Here is a 14,590-nt window from a genome sequence, read left to right on the forward strand (position 1 = left end):
TATGCTACCAAAACTAACCTTTTGACGGTAAGTTTCACATTTGAAGGAAGAGGCCATTAGGCTGTGAGCTCCTGTAGGCATTATTTTCAAAATGTCACATATGTAACATTCCACACTGTGGATGGTTAGAAAATAATTGTGGGCTTACTTTAGGATACTAAGAGGTTGAGACAAGGGGACATCAACACTCTGGGCAGGTTTCCAAATCTCTGGGTTACCAACCTAGATCTTCTAGCTGTTGAGGGTACCCTTGAGCAAAGTGATACAGGCTTTCACCTATTATTACAGCAATTTCTTAAAAAAAATTTTAATGTTTATTTATTTTTGAGACAGAGAGAGAGAGAGAGAGAGAGAGAGACCCAGCATGAGCAGGGGAGGGGCTGAGAGAAAGGGAGACACAGAATCCGAAGCGGACTCCCGGCTCTGAGCTGTCAGCAGGGTTTGAACTCACAAGCTGTGAGATCGTGACCTGAGCTGAAGTTGGTCATTTAACCGACTGAGCCACCCAGGTCCCCCTACAGCAATTCTTAGAGGTAGTTCTGCAAGCCTTATGACCCCATTAACGTGGGTTTCTGGTGAAGTAATGAGAATGTTACTTGCTTACCAACATCTTCCTGTGAGGAACCCTGAACATTTCTATTGGGGGGGGGGTCCCACAATTTCAGTATTTTAATAACCAAAGAACAAAAAGGCTGTAAAATGACCATAATTTAAAAGAAAACCACCAAATGGCCAGATATAGAACTAACAGTACAGTGGCATCTAGGCTCCAAAAAAATCACACTTACTAAAGAATGCCAATAGCCACTTCAATGAGTTCTACTGAAATAGATTTAAACAGACTCCAGAAATTGTTTCATAATAAGCAAGAAAAGGGTAGATTATTGAATGATTCTCTACTTGACCAAATCTTTCAAAAAGGAAACAAAACTTGTGGAATTCAGAAGCTCTATCAGTGTTTTGACCCAGATTGCATTGTCTGAAAAGTCAGGCAGAGCTTTGTTCCAGCTTCCTGCTGAGGGACTAAAAGCCACGAACCATCCAGTGAAGATGAAAGGCAAGGAAGGAGGCCCTGCAAAACCAGGAGGAGGAGAAAGTTCAAGGGTTACAGAGAGGCAAAACTGGGTCATTATGATCACTGCTCACTGCCGGGTCTGGCTGCACTTAATTTGCAAAGGCTCCATAGAAATCCATCATGAAAGACCACTGTAGAGTTTTGGTGTATTTCTGTATTTATTATTTACAGTAAGTAAAGCCTTTGTAGCAACTAAATCTGGGAAGCTACACTATATAGCTTCCATGTTTGTTCTGGCAATGAGATGGCTTTAGCGTAGAGATAAAAATAGGAGTTTATTTTCTACCCTTCCCTCGCCAACCTTCAGGCTAAAAACTATTTCTCTTCTCTCTTCCTGCTAGTTGGAATGGCAACAGACAGTTTAACATAGTAAATCTCAATTAAGCCTCGTGCTTTGGCTTAAAGTTTATTTCCTTGGAGAATCTGTTAAAGTTGTTAGGGTTGCCAGATTTAGCAAATAAAAATACAAGACGTCCAATTAAACTTGAATTTCAGATAAACAACAAATAATGTGTTAGCATAACTATGACCCAAATATTACATACATAGATTTATAAAAATTATTCATTATTTATCTGAAATTAAAATTTAACTAGGCATTCTGTATTTCATCTGGCAATCTTAATTCAAGGAGCTAACCTTCCAGGTTACTTCTAGCTTGAAAATGCCAGGATTCTCTAGCTGAAGTTTCCAAGTTCTCCACTTGAGGAAGTTACAGTTTTAATACCACAAGAGGATCAGAATAAAAATTTGGCTAATCCAAGCCTTTGGTAGGTCTTTTTTTTTTTTTTTTAAAGCTTATTTATTTTTGAGAGACAGACAGATCATGAGCAGGAGAAGGGCAGAGAGAGAAGACACAAAATCTGAAGCAGGCTCCAGGCTCTGAGCTGTCAGCACAGAGCCCAACGCAGGGCTCGAACCCACGAACCGTGGGATCACGACCTGGGCTGAAGTCAGATGCTTAACCGACTGAGCCACCCAGGCGCCCTGGTAGATCTTTCTTAAATGGGAGTGAAGGAAGAAAAAAGTCAATTTAGTAAGTTAGATTTACATATGCCATTTGCTTGTTTAACTGTGTCTTAGTCAACTCTATGTAATTCTTATTCCACGGTGAGGGTTTGCTCAAAAATACAATCTAGAATCACGCCTACATAAAATTTCAAATTTAGAAGCAGAATTGCTAAAATATATAATACATGCTAGACACACATTTGCACGCATGCGTGTGTGTATGTGCATAGTCACACGAGCTCGCTGTCCACGCACAGTCACAAGAGCTCGCTGTCGCAGGAAGCTTGCCTCTGCCAGACGATGCCATTTGGCAACATTGCTAGCATTGTGCCAGGGGCTTTCGCTAACAGCTAGAATTTTAGTCAAAGGCCATCTGGTGGTAGAAAGTTACACTGAAGGACAAGAAGAAGAAATCTACCTCGCAGGGGAAAATGACTAGAAAGAAATTATTCCTCAGATACATTTTGTAAAAAGGGAAGCTGGTAGGTTCGGGGCACAGCAGGTAGATGGAAATGATAATGCACTAGAGAATTTGGAGAGGTCTAATGGAGTCAGAGGCATAATGAACACAAGACGTTAAAAAGAAGTTAAAACAATCTAAGCAAAAGTTCCATGCCAACAAAGGCCAGACAAGGGGGAGCTTTTGTCAGTAACAGTTTGACTGAAATAAGCACAGTGCCAAGAAGCTTGGCAGTTTTGTTCAGCAGTGGCATACGGGCAGCCATCCTTCGCCTTCATTCCACCCCCACTATGGCCGGGCCATGATCTGCTCCGTCCAGTGTTCTCATTTAATATGTGAAACCAGTTTCATAGTCACATGGTTATGAAACACGTTTTAGCAATTGATATTATTTCCCATACAAAGCGGCAGGTGGAATAGAATGGTAGTACCGTTTCCATCTGGCTGCTAAGAAACTAACTTCAGGCACGCTCAAGATGGGTAAGCACCAGACCAAGGACTAGGGGAGCTTGTTGACTACTCTATTACCAGCATCGGGGACAATGTCTGGCACATAGCAGGCAATCGATAAACAGTGGTAGAAGGGGAATGGTACCAGACCATACACTCCAGATCAAAGTTAGTAAATTTGTTATTCTTTAGTATATTTAGTTATTTATTTTACCTAAATCAGAGGGGCATTGTGGCTCAATAGCATGTTCCAAATAAAAAAAAAATCGAATATTTAAATGTCTGGTTAGTAAAAAGCCTTTGCTTCCAAACAAACACACACAAGGGCAGCCTAAGTGTGAATGTCAAATGCCTCTTTAGGAGTCTACTCCTTATAGGCACGGACTATTAATAGTCAGAAGGAATGGGTTTTTCAGTGGAAAAAAAAAAAAAGATGGTTTTCAAAAGGAGAAAAAGAAGGTCTACTCTTTAAACCTACGTTTATGGGTTTCAAAGCGACCTTCTTATTCCAAACACCCATCTGGAGAGCTGGAGAGAAGAATGTAGTCACAAAGGGAAACAAATAGTGTAAACTATAAAGGAAACAGCTGAAATCAGTTTTCTGCACTACCCTTGATTAGCTATTTTCCAGTTCTAAGAGCCTGAAGCAAAAAGAACTAAAACAGCTATAAACAATGGATGCTTTGAAATAGGTTCTCTTTACATGTCATCTAAGAGGAGATGTACCACATGTCAGCAGTATACATCCACACGGAGGGTCAACTGGAAGCTGTAACCATCTTTGGGGGAGGGGAAGAAGAGACAGAAAAAGAATGGCGGGTTGCATGCTCTGGCTTAGAGGGGATTGATGCATTTCTTCACCACAGAACCTCCGCCCTCTGGGTGTTTGCTAGTTAAACAACTGAGCTTGTTTGGATTTAAACCAAAAGAGGGTCAGAGAGGGCAGGGAGGAATAAGGGGAGAAGTAGGTGTTCTATCTGAAAAATGAGAGCACACAGTCACTGCTCATGGCACTTGAGTAAACTTGTAAGGACAGCCATCATGATTATGTGTCTATAGGGAAAGAGGAGGTGTCTGAGCTAGGGGCAGAGGAGGGGGAATCCTGTGGAAATCTGGCTAATCTGCTCCCAGGACCCAATGTACCTGGAAGCAGAAGTGTGGGGTCCTAGCCATGCCCCTGGACACAGAATGGAAGCGACAAAATAATGGGACAAATGACAAATGAAAGTGTAGAAAACAGGGGTGCCTGAGGGGCTCTGTCAGGTAAGCGTCCGACTTCGGCTCAGGTCATGATTTCATGGTTCGTGAGTTCGAGCCCCGTATGGGGCTCTGGGCTGACAGCTTGGAGCCTGAAGCCTGCTTCAGATTCTGTGACTCCCTCTCTCTCTGCCCCTCCCCCGCTTGCACTCTGTCTCTGTCTCAAAAATAAATAAAATGTTAAAAAAAAATTTTTTTAATAAAAAATTTAAAAAAAAGAAAGAAAGTGTAGAAAACAACAGAGCCATATTTGTTTTCTGGGTCCGCAGAGAAGACAGAAAGAAATGTCTCAGGAAGAAAGGCCAGAAGTTACTCTTTCCTCCGTTCCCTAGCCATCTGCCTTGGGGAGAAAGAATAAAATGAAAAACTTTTGTCAGAGATCAGAAAACTCTGATTTGTTATTAGATTTACTTTCACTTTAGCAATTGGTTGGGTTTGCTCACCAAGTAATCAGCAGAATGAGTGTCGGGTACAATTAGGAAATAGGGGAGTTGGTTATCTCATTCTGGCCACTAGGGTTCTGTGAGTAAATGATTATAGGGCATAAGGTGGTACCCTAGTGATCTGAAAGAATTCCAGATTTGACCTCTAGTAACAATTTACAGACTGGAAAAATGTGACCAAATAAGAATGGTCACTTACTTAAAAAAAAAAAAAAAAGTACTAAAAATAACCATAGCAAATATGAGTACGAAAAAAGAAGAAATTCTATGTGCAGTGTTTGACCAGGCTTACAACTTTACATCTTCTTTCCATTTTTTTTCTTTTTTTTAAGTAAAAGAATAGTTGTGGAAGATGAAGGAAAAAGTCAGAGACTAGCTAACAAGCTAAGCTTTCAGCCTGGGGGTCATGAAGGAGAAGCAAGAGAGGGGAAAATTGCATCTGAAGGCCACAGAAAGAGGAGTCCTGAGAAAAAAGAGAAACGAGCAAGAAGATGTTGTTTCTGGGCAAATACAAAGTTCAAATACAATGTTAGAAAGCACACAACATCCTCTCAGGCACCTAGCTGAAAGGCTTGAAAATAATCTTTGGTCGGGTAATTCTGCTCCGTTTCTGTTGTCTCTTAAAGGATATTTTTACAAAATTATAATCGTGCCTTAGGATTTCAGCCCTCCTTGTTATTTTCTTGCTGACCATTTTTTGTTGTTGTTTTTTGTGTGTGTTTTTTTTTGATTTATTTAAATTCAAGTATAGTGCAGTATTGGTCTCAGGGGTAGAATTTGGCAATTCATCGCTTACAGATGACAACCAGTGCTCATCCCAACAAGTCTGCCGGCCATTTTCACAGTTATCAGTGATAAAGTAACAAAGCAAAAAGCAGACTGTGTGTACGCACATGTGCGCACACGCATACACGTGTGTGTGTGTGTGTGTGTGTGTGTGCGTGCGTGTGTGAGCTCCTCATGTAGACGTATTCTTAATATGTCTTTAAGAATTAGCCCATGAGGATCCAGCAGTACTACTGACACCATTGGGTGAATTTCCGTATCGAAATAGAAAAACGTTTGGGCTGAAGAAGGTCAAGAGACAGCCAAGACCTTTTACCTGTATAAATTCCGTGCCACATCATCCTCATTGACTGCGTATCCCTGGGGGTCGTCAGTAAAACTGAACCCTGTGCCCACCTGAGGATGAAATAAATAAGCAGGTATAAACACCGAGAAACACATGCCTCGGAGCCCTCAGGGAGATACCACACGGGAAGGAAATCGACCTTATTCCAAAGGCCAAGCCTCTGAGCTGGGATTTCTGCCACACCACCCCATGTGCCTTTACCCATCCCCATGGTGGGGGCAATGCTGCATTTCACCTTTTGCCTCTCCCCTCCACCAACCCCAAATAAAACAACAGCACAAAGCTCTGCCCTGGGGTCAGTGGCTGAGCTGTCCTGATTCCACAATGTGGACCCTGCCAGATATTGATTTAAAGGGGAGCCATTCACCTTTCCTGCCCCCCCCCCCCCCCACCGCTGCACTATCAAAGGACCCAAAGTTGTCCCCTCTCTGAAACCTGGAGGGCGCATTGCTCTGTCCTGCTAAGAAGGAACTCTCTAGGCTGGAGATGAAAGATAGTTTGTGTGTGTGTGTGTTTTCATTTTTTTTATTTGTGAGAAATATGGCCACTAAGCCCCCTTCACCTTCAGTAGAGAAGTTTTAAAATAAAGGTTAGTTTGAAACTAACACTTCCTTACACCTAGAAGCGCATAGACAACCAAGCTGTAAATCCAGAAGAAGCTGCCACTTATTTTGTGTCAAAAATCTGCATAAAGGACACACCTCAACTAGGTGTAAACATTTTTGTTTTTGCTTTCCCTAAACACACAAGGGAACAGGACATTTCATTCGACTTCTTTAGAAATACGCAATTGTAGACGAGGAAAGAGGATGGCTGACAAAACTTGGTGGGAAAAGAGGGAACAAGTATGTTGGACTTTTTTTTTTCTCCCTATTTATCTGTTTTCTCGGAACCATCTGGTGCATGAGAGAAATCAGAGAAATCAGTTAGGGGGCAACGACACTCCTGATCTGCAGAAGCTAACTCTAAAATTACTCTCCTATTTTTCTGTTTATTGGACTCAATTTCAGAAGAACTTCCAAAGGAGAACCCCACATTTTGCTCCCAGATGGGGCTCACTGTGATAAATGAAGGAGACTAGCTTTGACTTTTGAAATCTACAACTCTGCTAGAAATGTTAGGAATTCCAATACTATACAATAACCCATGATATGGCGAAGCCGGATCATCAGTCGAAAGAAACCAATCCCTTATCCTGGATGATATAATTCAGTGAACAGGACATAAGATTAAAAATGAAAGAAAAAAAATCTTTTAAGAAAAAAGAAAAAATTAAGAAAAAAATCTTTCATAAGATTAAAAATGAGAGGAGAGAAAGTAGCAAGTAAAATTCCTCCAAACTCAGATTTAATGATATATGCTGGAAAAACGACATCTCAGATGGTGTTTAAGAGATTAAATTCTGTTTTATAAAGAAAACCCTACACCTGTTTCTTTTCCCTACCTTTTTTAAAAAAATGTTTTTTAAACGTTTATTTTTATTTTTGAGAGAGACAGAGACAGAGTGTGAGTGGGGGAGGGGCAGAGAGCAAGGGAGACACAGAATCCGAAACAGGCTCCAGGCTCCGAGCTGTCAGCACAGAGCCTGACGTGGGGCTCGAACTCGGGAACAGCGAGATCATGACCTAGGCTGAAGGGGGTCACTTAATCAACTGAGCCACCCGGGCACCCCTCATTTCCCTTATTTTTTAAATGTACCTTATATAAAGGAAAAAGACAAGAGAGGCCCACTTGGCATTTCACAGGACCATCGGATACTCACTGGATTATCAATGTAAAGCATGGAAAATGTGGTGGTCCAAGGAAACTCTCTGGGACTCACTAGTAAAACAGAGAAGAGGTTTGAGAGTGGGTCGTTAACCAACCAGCCCACCTACGGCCTAGCTCTGGTCAGCAGCCCAGCAGCCCCACCCGTCCCCATCGTGTCAATGAACTCCTGGGGTCCCTTTGACACTGCTTCAGCCTCGTGCCGTAGGGAACAGACACCAGCACCTTTTTTCTTCTCCCCTCTTCTCCTCTACTTTTCCCGGACCTAGAGAAACCCCCAGAGGGTTTCTCCATCTAGGATAAAGTTTGGAAACAAAACCCCTTGCAACTGTTTCGCTTAGAAAAAACCCCATAAACCTCCTATCTGTCTGATCCAATCAACCATTCTTAAAGTCTGGTCCTTCTAAAGCCTCTTCTTCCTTTCTAATGCCAAAGAGAACAACTCTTTTATACCTGAGTGACAAAGTCGTTCGCTCTCCAAATTCTGTCCCAGGGAAAGTAAACAATCTTCCCCAACCCCCAAAATGAGATGGAGGTGACCCAGGGTTACAACCAGATGTGGTTCCTCCGCCCCTTCCTTCACCCCTGTCTCCACCCACAGCATCTTGCTTCCAGGATATCTGACCATTTATCCTACTGAGCCATACGGTGTTCTGTTGATGTGAATAATTAGGGATACAATTCCACCCATTAGGCTCATGCAAAAGAGCTTGCCCAAATAGTAATAAATACCAACTGCTTTCATAAGCCCAGATTGCTTAAGTCAGCAGCAGATTGCAAGAAAATAGCTTAGAACCTTTCACTCAGATTTCAAGGGAGAAAGCAGCCCAGCCAGGACACTCAGCCTGGTGGCTCCTCCTTCTTGGACAGACATTGTCAGAAAGCTATGTTTTTATAATCTGAAACTATCAAGCTATTCCTAGTGGTTCTGTGTATACTTTAATTTTTTTTTTATGGAGCAGATGTAAGTTTCAGGTGAAAACCTCTCCATGGGAAAACAGAGTCCAAGTAATACTTACCAGTCATGTTACTTGTGACAATATAAGGTCCGTGCTCCACAAAAAGTCCAAACATGGATGAACCTCCTGGCCCGCCCTGCAGCCAGAGAACTACTGGAGCAGCCATGGGCTGTACCTAAGGGGGACAAAGAAGCCGATGACCACACGGAGCACTAAGCAAAAGAATACACCCAAGCAAACATATCCAAACCCTGTGTTTTGCACTGCCTTGACTAAATCTCACAAAGCCTGCCCAGACCCCAGTGTCTGCTCTCCATTACAAGCACAGTGCTGGTTATCTCTTGTTTTAAATTAGTATTTGCCTCATCATGCTGGTATCTATCTTGCTCAGTTCAGTCTTTTCCTGCCAATAGCCAGAAAACCCACTGAAGATAGAAGGTTTGCCTCTGTAGGCCCCTAGAGATCCAGACATTGCCTAGGGCGTGGCTATATTTTTTAAATCTGTTAAAACTTGCATTTGACCAACACGTTCCCAAAGAGGCACAACAAAGAACCTGTCCTCCTCGGTGACAGGTCACCTGCTTCACTGGAGCCCAAACTGCCTTTCTGATTTCATTCATTGAGAGGGTGCCCACAAGGACAACAGCAACTTTATTCAACGTGAGGGAACTGTGGGGCGCCTGGGTGGCTCAGTTGGTTAAGCATCCGACTTCGGCTCAGGTCATGGTCTCACACTTCGTGAGTTCAAGCCCCACGTCGGGCTCTGTGCTAACAGCTCAGAGCCTGGAACCTGCTTCAGATTCTGTGTCTCCCTCTCTGTCTGCCCCTCCCCTGCTTGCATTCTGTCTGTCTGTCTTTCTCAAAAATAAATAAACATTAAAAAAAAAAAAAAAAACACGAGGGAACTGAGAAGAAGTGCATAGGCCCAGAATCAGTTAGTAACAAAACCCCAAACAAGGTACAAATTGATTTAGGAGACAGGGAAGAGGTAAATAAGAAAAGGTCATTGGCAGGGTGGGGATGATGAAAAATGAGTTTCTGGCAGTAGAGAAAAAGAAAAAGACTTACTCTCTTTTGCTTCTATTTTCATGTGACACAGAGACAATAAAGAATAAACCCAATGATTAAAGAGTGTGAAGAGGCAATAAAGGCAATGTTAAGAGAGTGGGTGAAGGCAGAAAAGAATGGTGTTTCCTTTAAACACAGGTGATCAAGGAAAGACTGAGTGAGATCCTGAGTTGAAGGAGATCTGAATTCTAGATGGATCCAGCCATGAGAGGAGCCAGGGAACAATGCCACAGACAGAGGGAAATGGCGGAGGAAAATCGTCAACACAGAAAAGAGCTGGATATGAGAGTGAGGAACGAGAGGTCACCAGGTCCTACGTGAATCCTCCAGAGCGATCTGAAAGGAGCTCAAAGTGGCTTCAGGGAGGCTCACAGTTGGATGTGACAGTGAGTGTTGGCTGGAAGTCATGGCTCATTTGATGTTCAGTCAGCCAGGCTTAGCAAGCAAGATCTCATTGCTTTAGCTCAGAACGAAATCTACAACCTCTTACTTAGCCCAGTCACGTAGAGAGCAGTCAGTGTTTCATTTGCACGTTTGAGTGGACTGGTTCCATCTACCCGGATGATGTGAGAAGGCTGTGGGCAGAGGCAAGACTAACGCAAGGGGAGGAGATCTGGGCACCACAGCCAAGAACCTAGAAGCAGAGCTGACCACAGGGTTCTAACCATAAAGACAGATGTGAGACAGGGATTTCTCCTCTCTGGTCACCAGGAGTCTAACAAAGTCAGCCTTGCAGAAAGGGAGGTGGTGGTAAGAACAGCCATAAGCTGGACAAGAGCCTCTCCAGGAGGGTCTACCCTGAGGTCCCTTCTCCCGCATCAAGGAATTAAATGAGGTAAAATTTGTAAAGCTTTTGGAACAATGCCTAATGTGTGATAAAGGTATAATAAGTACAAACAATCACTGTGGTTAAAGAAACAGGGAGAAAAGGTAGGAGCCCAGAGTCAGACTGGGAACTTGGGTCAGCAGGACTGTAGGGCTGTATACAGGGCTACAAATCAGCCCAGTATAATGCAAGTCCATGAGCTCTTACCCCTAACTGGATTCAGATCTGGGCTTACCTATCTACTAGCTGTGTGACCTTAAGCAAGATGCCCAAGCTCTCTGAACCTCAGTTTCCCCATCTGTAAAATGGGGATCAGTAATAGTACCTATGTCATGTGGTTGATGTGAGGGCTAAAATTAATCTTCGAAAAGCTCAGTGAGTGGGATATATAATACGTGTTCTGCACACGTTAGCGATTGATGTGATAAAGAAACACTAGGAATTATAGATGGTTTTAAGATAAACTCTCTATAAATGAGAGGACCGGAAAAGCGGCTTGTTTGGTGTTTATCCTTGCACCTTTGGCCAATACCTTCCCTGGTCAGTTTTTCACTAGTTAGTCCCCTTGCAAATGTCCATAAAGAATTCAAAAGAATTAGGGATTTCTCTTATAAGTTGAACTAGGAAATATTAAAATCAAAGACGGCTTTCTAAGGCTGCTGTGGGGAAGTAGGGCATTGGCATCAGAACTGGTATACCAACTGGAATTGGAAGCCCGGCAGATTCTGGTTCTACTTGGCCACAAAACAGCTGTGTGATCCTGACCCTCAGAATCTTCCAGCCCTCGGCTTCCCAGTCCATCAAATGGCAATAATGCCCACCTCACAGGTGTGAGAAAATGTATCATGAAATGATATTGCAAACTCTGCTGGGCCAGATAAACAGAAGTATCTGTACCCTAACCTGCCTGGCCCTGACTGTGGGTGCTTGGTCTGAATAAGTGACTTTTAGCTCCCGGCCCACGCTCTAACGTGCTGTTCAACACCACTTACTGGGACCACCGGAACTTGTACTCACTCAGCAAGGGAGCGTATTAGAAATGGAGAAGCAATGGATCTCAGTGGATGCAGGTCCAGCCTCCCTAGGAATGTGAGATACTGTGCGCCCACCCATTCCAGTGGACACCCAGGCCCGACTTCTTTCCGAATGTGCACAAGAGCTTCCAGAAGCCACGGTATGCCACATGTGAGCCAGTGGTTCTCAACCTCGGCCACCCATTAAAATACCTTCTTGAAACGTTAGTGCCTAGGCCCAAATCCCAGTGATACCAAATCAGTTGGTCTGGGGTGAGGCAGCCATCAGACTTTTTCAAAGCTCTCGGGTGGTTCTGATGTGGAGGCAGGGCTGAGAAGCTGCAAGGGTAAAGGAAGTCTGTCCTCTCGGGTGCCCAGGCCCTCTGGTCTTTGCCCTCCCCTCCCCTCCCTTTTCATGTCCCTTCCTGTGACCTGGCGCAATGATGGGACCTCTGGGCTCTCAGAAAAATAGCCTGACCCTGAGAGGCCACACTACAAAGTCAAGTCAAACACATCGGTGCCAAACATCTTTATTAGGCAACTTTGAAGTACAGGACACTGCATTCTTGGAATGCTTCAATAATAAGAGATCAGCATACACACCTCCAACCTCAGCCGACCTTGCTCCTCGAATGTACTTTCCTGAAGGAGGTAAATGAGCTCGATACCCCTTGAGGAAGCCCGTTTTTAAAGAAAACTCCATATTACTCGGCAATCAAAAAGAATGAAATCTTGCCATTTGCAACTACGTGGGTGGAACTAGAGGGTATTACCCCAAGTGAAATTAGGCAGAGAAAGACAAATATCATATGACTTCACTCATATGAGGACTTGAAGAGACAAAACAGATGAACATAAGGAAAGGGAAGCAAAATAATAAAAAACTGGGAGGAGGACAAAAACATAAGAGACTCTTAAATATGGAGCACAGACAGAGGGTTACTGGAGGGGTTGGGGGGCGCGGTATGGGCTAAATGGGTCAGAGGCATTAAGGAATCTACTCCTGAAGTCACTGTTGCAGTATATGCTAACTAACTTGGATGCAAATTAAAAAAATAAATTAAATACAAATTTAAAAAAAAGAAAAAAGAAAACTCCATGCACACATCTTTCTACCACACTCCAACCAACCTATGAGCTAATACTAGCCTCATCTGTAATGAAATGCAAAAGTCAGATGCTGGAAAATCAAGGTTTACGTATTCAGTGCTAAAGCCCCAAAAGTTAGTTATATCACAGCACACAGACTTTTGTAATCTGATATGACATCCTAATGACATGGCCTGCCACAATAATTACATCAAGAATAATGGCATAAACTGTTTCCGATTCTGTGTCTCCCTCTCTCTCTGCCCCTCCCCCGTTCATGCTCTGTCTCTCTCTGTCCCAAAAATAAATAAAAAAAGTTGAAAAAAAAAAAAAAAAAAAAAAGAATAATGGCATAAAGCTGTAATGTGATCATTCCTAGGGTGACATATTTAGCTCTCAGTTGTGAGAATGCAGCCCTCTCCCCCTCTGCACCCCTGACTTAGGAAAGAATAAAAGTAAACAAAGACATCCTGAACAAAAACCCACATTGAAAAACTTATAAGAAGCAAGTGCTTTAATTCACTTAAGACTTAACAAAGTTCAGGGCTTTTAAAGTACTTATTGGGGCGCCTGGGTGGCGCAGTCGGTTAAGCGTCCGACTTCAGCCAGGTCACGATCTCGCGGTCCGTGAGTTCGAGCCCCGCGTCAGGCTCTGGGCTGATGGCTCGGAGCCTGGAGCCTGTTTCCGATTCTGTGTCTCCCTCTCTCTCTGCCCCTCCCCCGTTCATGCTCTGTCTCTCTCTGTCCCAAAAATAAATAAAAAACGTTGAAAAAAAAATTAAAAAAAAAAATAAAAAAAAATAAAGTACTTATTATTTTGAAGCAATAATTCAAGAGCATATGGAACACGAGAAATAGTACATTTATTTTTGTGAAAAGTTCTAGAAATTTTCCTTAAAATTTTTTATGTTACAAAGAAAGCACTTACTCTTAATTAATTTTTATTCAAGAGGGTATTAAAAAAATCTCCCTTATCCCACCAGTTGTAGTCCCCAGAGATGATGGTGGAGATGGTTAGTTTTCTAGGTTTTTCTCTATGCACCCCCCGTATACACACATATAAATATATTTTGTAGATGTTATATATGCTATGTGTGTAAATACTTTTTTCCAAAAATAGAATCAGGCTATATAAAATATTCTATATTTACTGTATTCACTTAACATGTTGTGAAAATCTTTTAGTAATAGTGCATATCATCTTTTGGCTAAACCATATGGCATTCTGGATTTACCACAATGTATTAACCCATTTAACATACAACACTGACAGGCATTGTTCTAAGGTTTGGACAGTAGGATACTTAATGTTTAAGAGCATGTATTTTGGCACAAGACTAGCAAGGTCTGAATTCCAACTATCTTATTTTATAGCTGTGTGCTCTTGGGCAAGTTACTTACCTTCTCTGTGTCTTAGTGTCCTCTGCTTAAAAATAATAATAATAATGCCTATCTTATATGATTGCGATATAGATTCAAAGAATTAATATACGCACAGCACTTAGAACAGTGTCTGGCTATTAATAGCCAAACATCTATTTAAATGTTAGCTCTGATTATTTTTCTGGGGAGGTAAGAAGACAGGAAATAAATAGTAATTAAATAAACGGGTGATATGAGAGAGTAATAGAAAGCCATTAGATTGACTACTTAAAGAAGGCGTCTGGTGAGGGGCTAACATTCGAGCTAAGACCTTAAAAGTAGGTAATCCTCTACTAATAAGCATTTATATGTTTAATTATAAAGAAACTAAGATCTCTATTAATGTTGTATAGGTCCAAGTAGTGTAGCAAGAACTGATGATCACGAAGAAGGGACAAAGAAATTATAAATATGAGAAGGGACACAGGAATAGTAAATGTTTGAGCGAGAAGCCTCTCCACCGGAGAAGAGTGTGGGCACACAGGTCCCACAAACCTGCACCTTTTGTTGGTGAGCAAGAAACCAGGGCTTTGCCTCAGAAGCCCTTTAAATTCTTCTGGTGACCCCTGGTGGCCAATTCATGAACTTGGACACTCCTTTCTCAGGGTTTGTTCCCAA

The 14,590-nt window shown here is 42.4% G+C and overlaps 1 protein-coding gene across 2 annotated transcripts in view; it reads right to left on the reverse strand.

Annotated features, from left to right (window-relative positions):
• The window catches only part of CPVL (carboxypeptidase vitellogenic like), a 129,407-nt gene that overhangs the window by 80,369 nt on the left and 34,448 nt on the right, over window positions 1–14,590 (reverse strand). For both annotated transcript variants that reach the window (XM_019443692.2, XM_019443691.2), the window contains exons 4-6: window positions 8,615–8,729; window positions 7,591–7,649; window positions 5,799–5,878 (exon numbers count right to left, since the gene is read on the reverse strand). In XM_019443692.2, coding sequence (XP_019299237.2) covers window positions 5,799–5,878; window positions 7,591–7,649; window positions 8,615–8,729 — 254 coding nt within the window. The remainder of the gene's footprint in view (window positions 1–5,798; window positions 5,879–7,590; window positions 7,650–8,614; window positions 8,730–14,590) is intronic.

This window comes from Panthera pardus, unplaced genomic scaffold (genome assembly GCF_024362965.1).
Source record: "Panthera pardus isolate Hobbes unplaced genomic scaffold, ASM2436296v1 HiC_scaffold_8, whole genome shotgun sequence".
In the NCBI taxonomy this organism is placed as follows: Eukaryota; Metazoa; Chordata; class Mammalia; order Carnivora; family Felidae; genus Panthera; species Panthera pardus.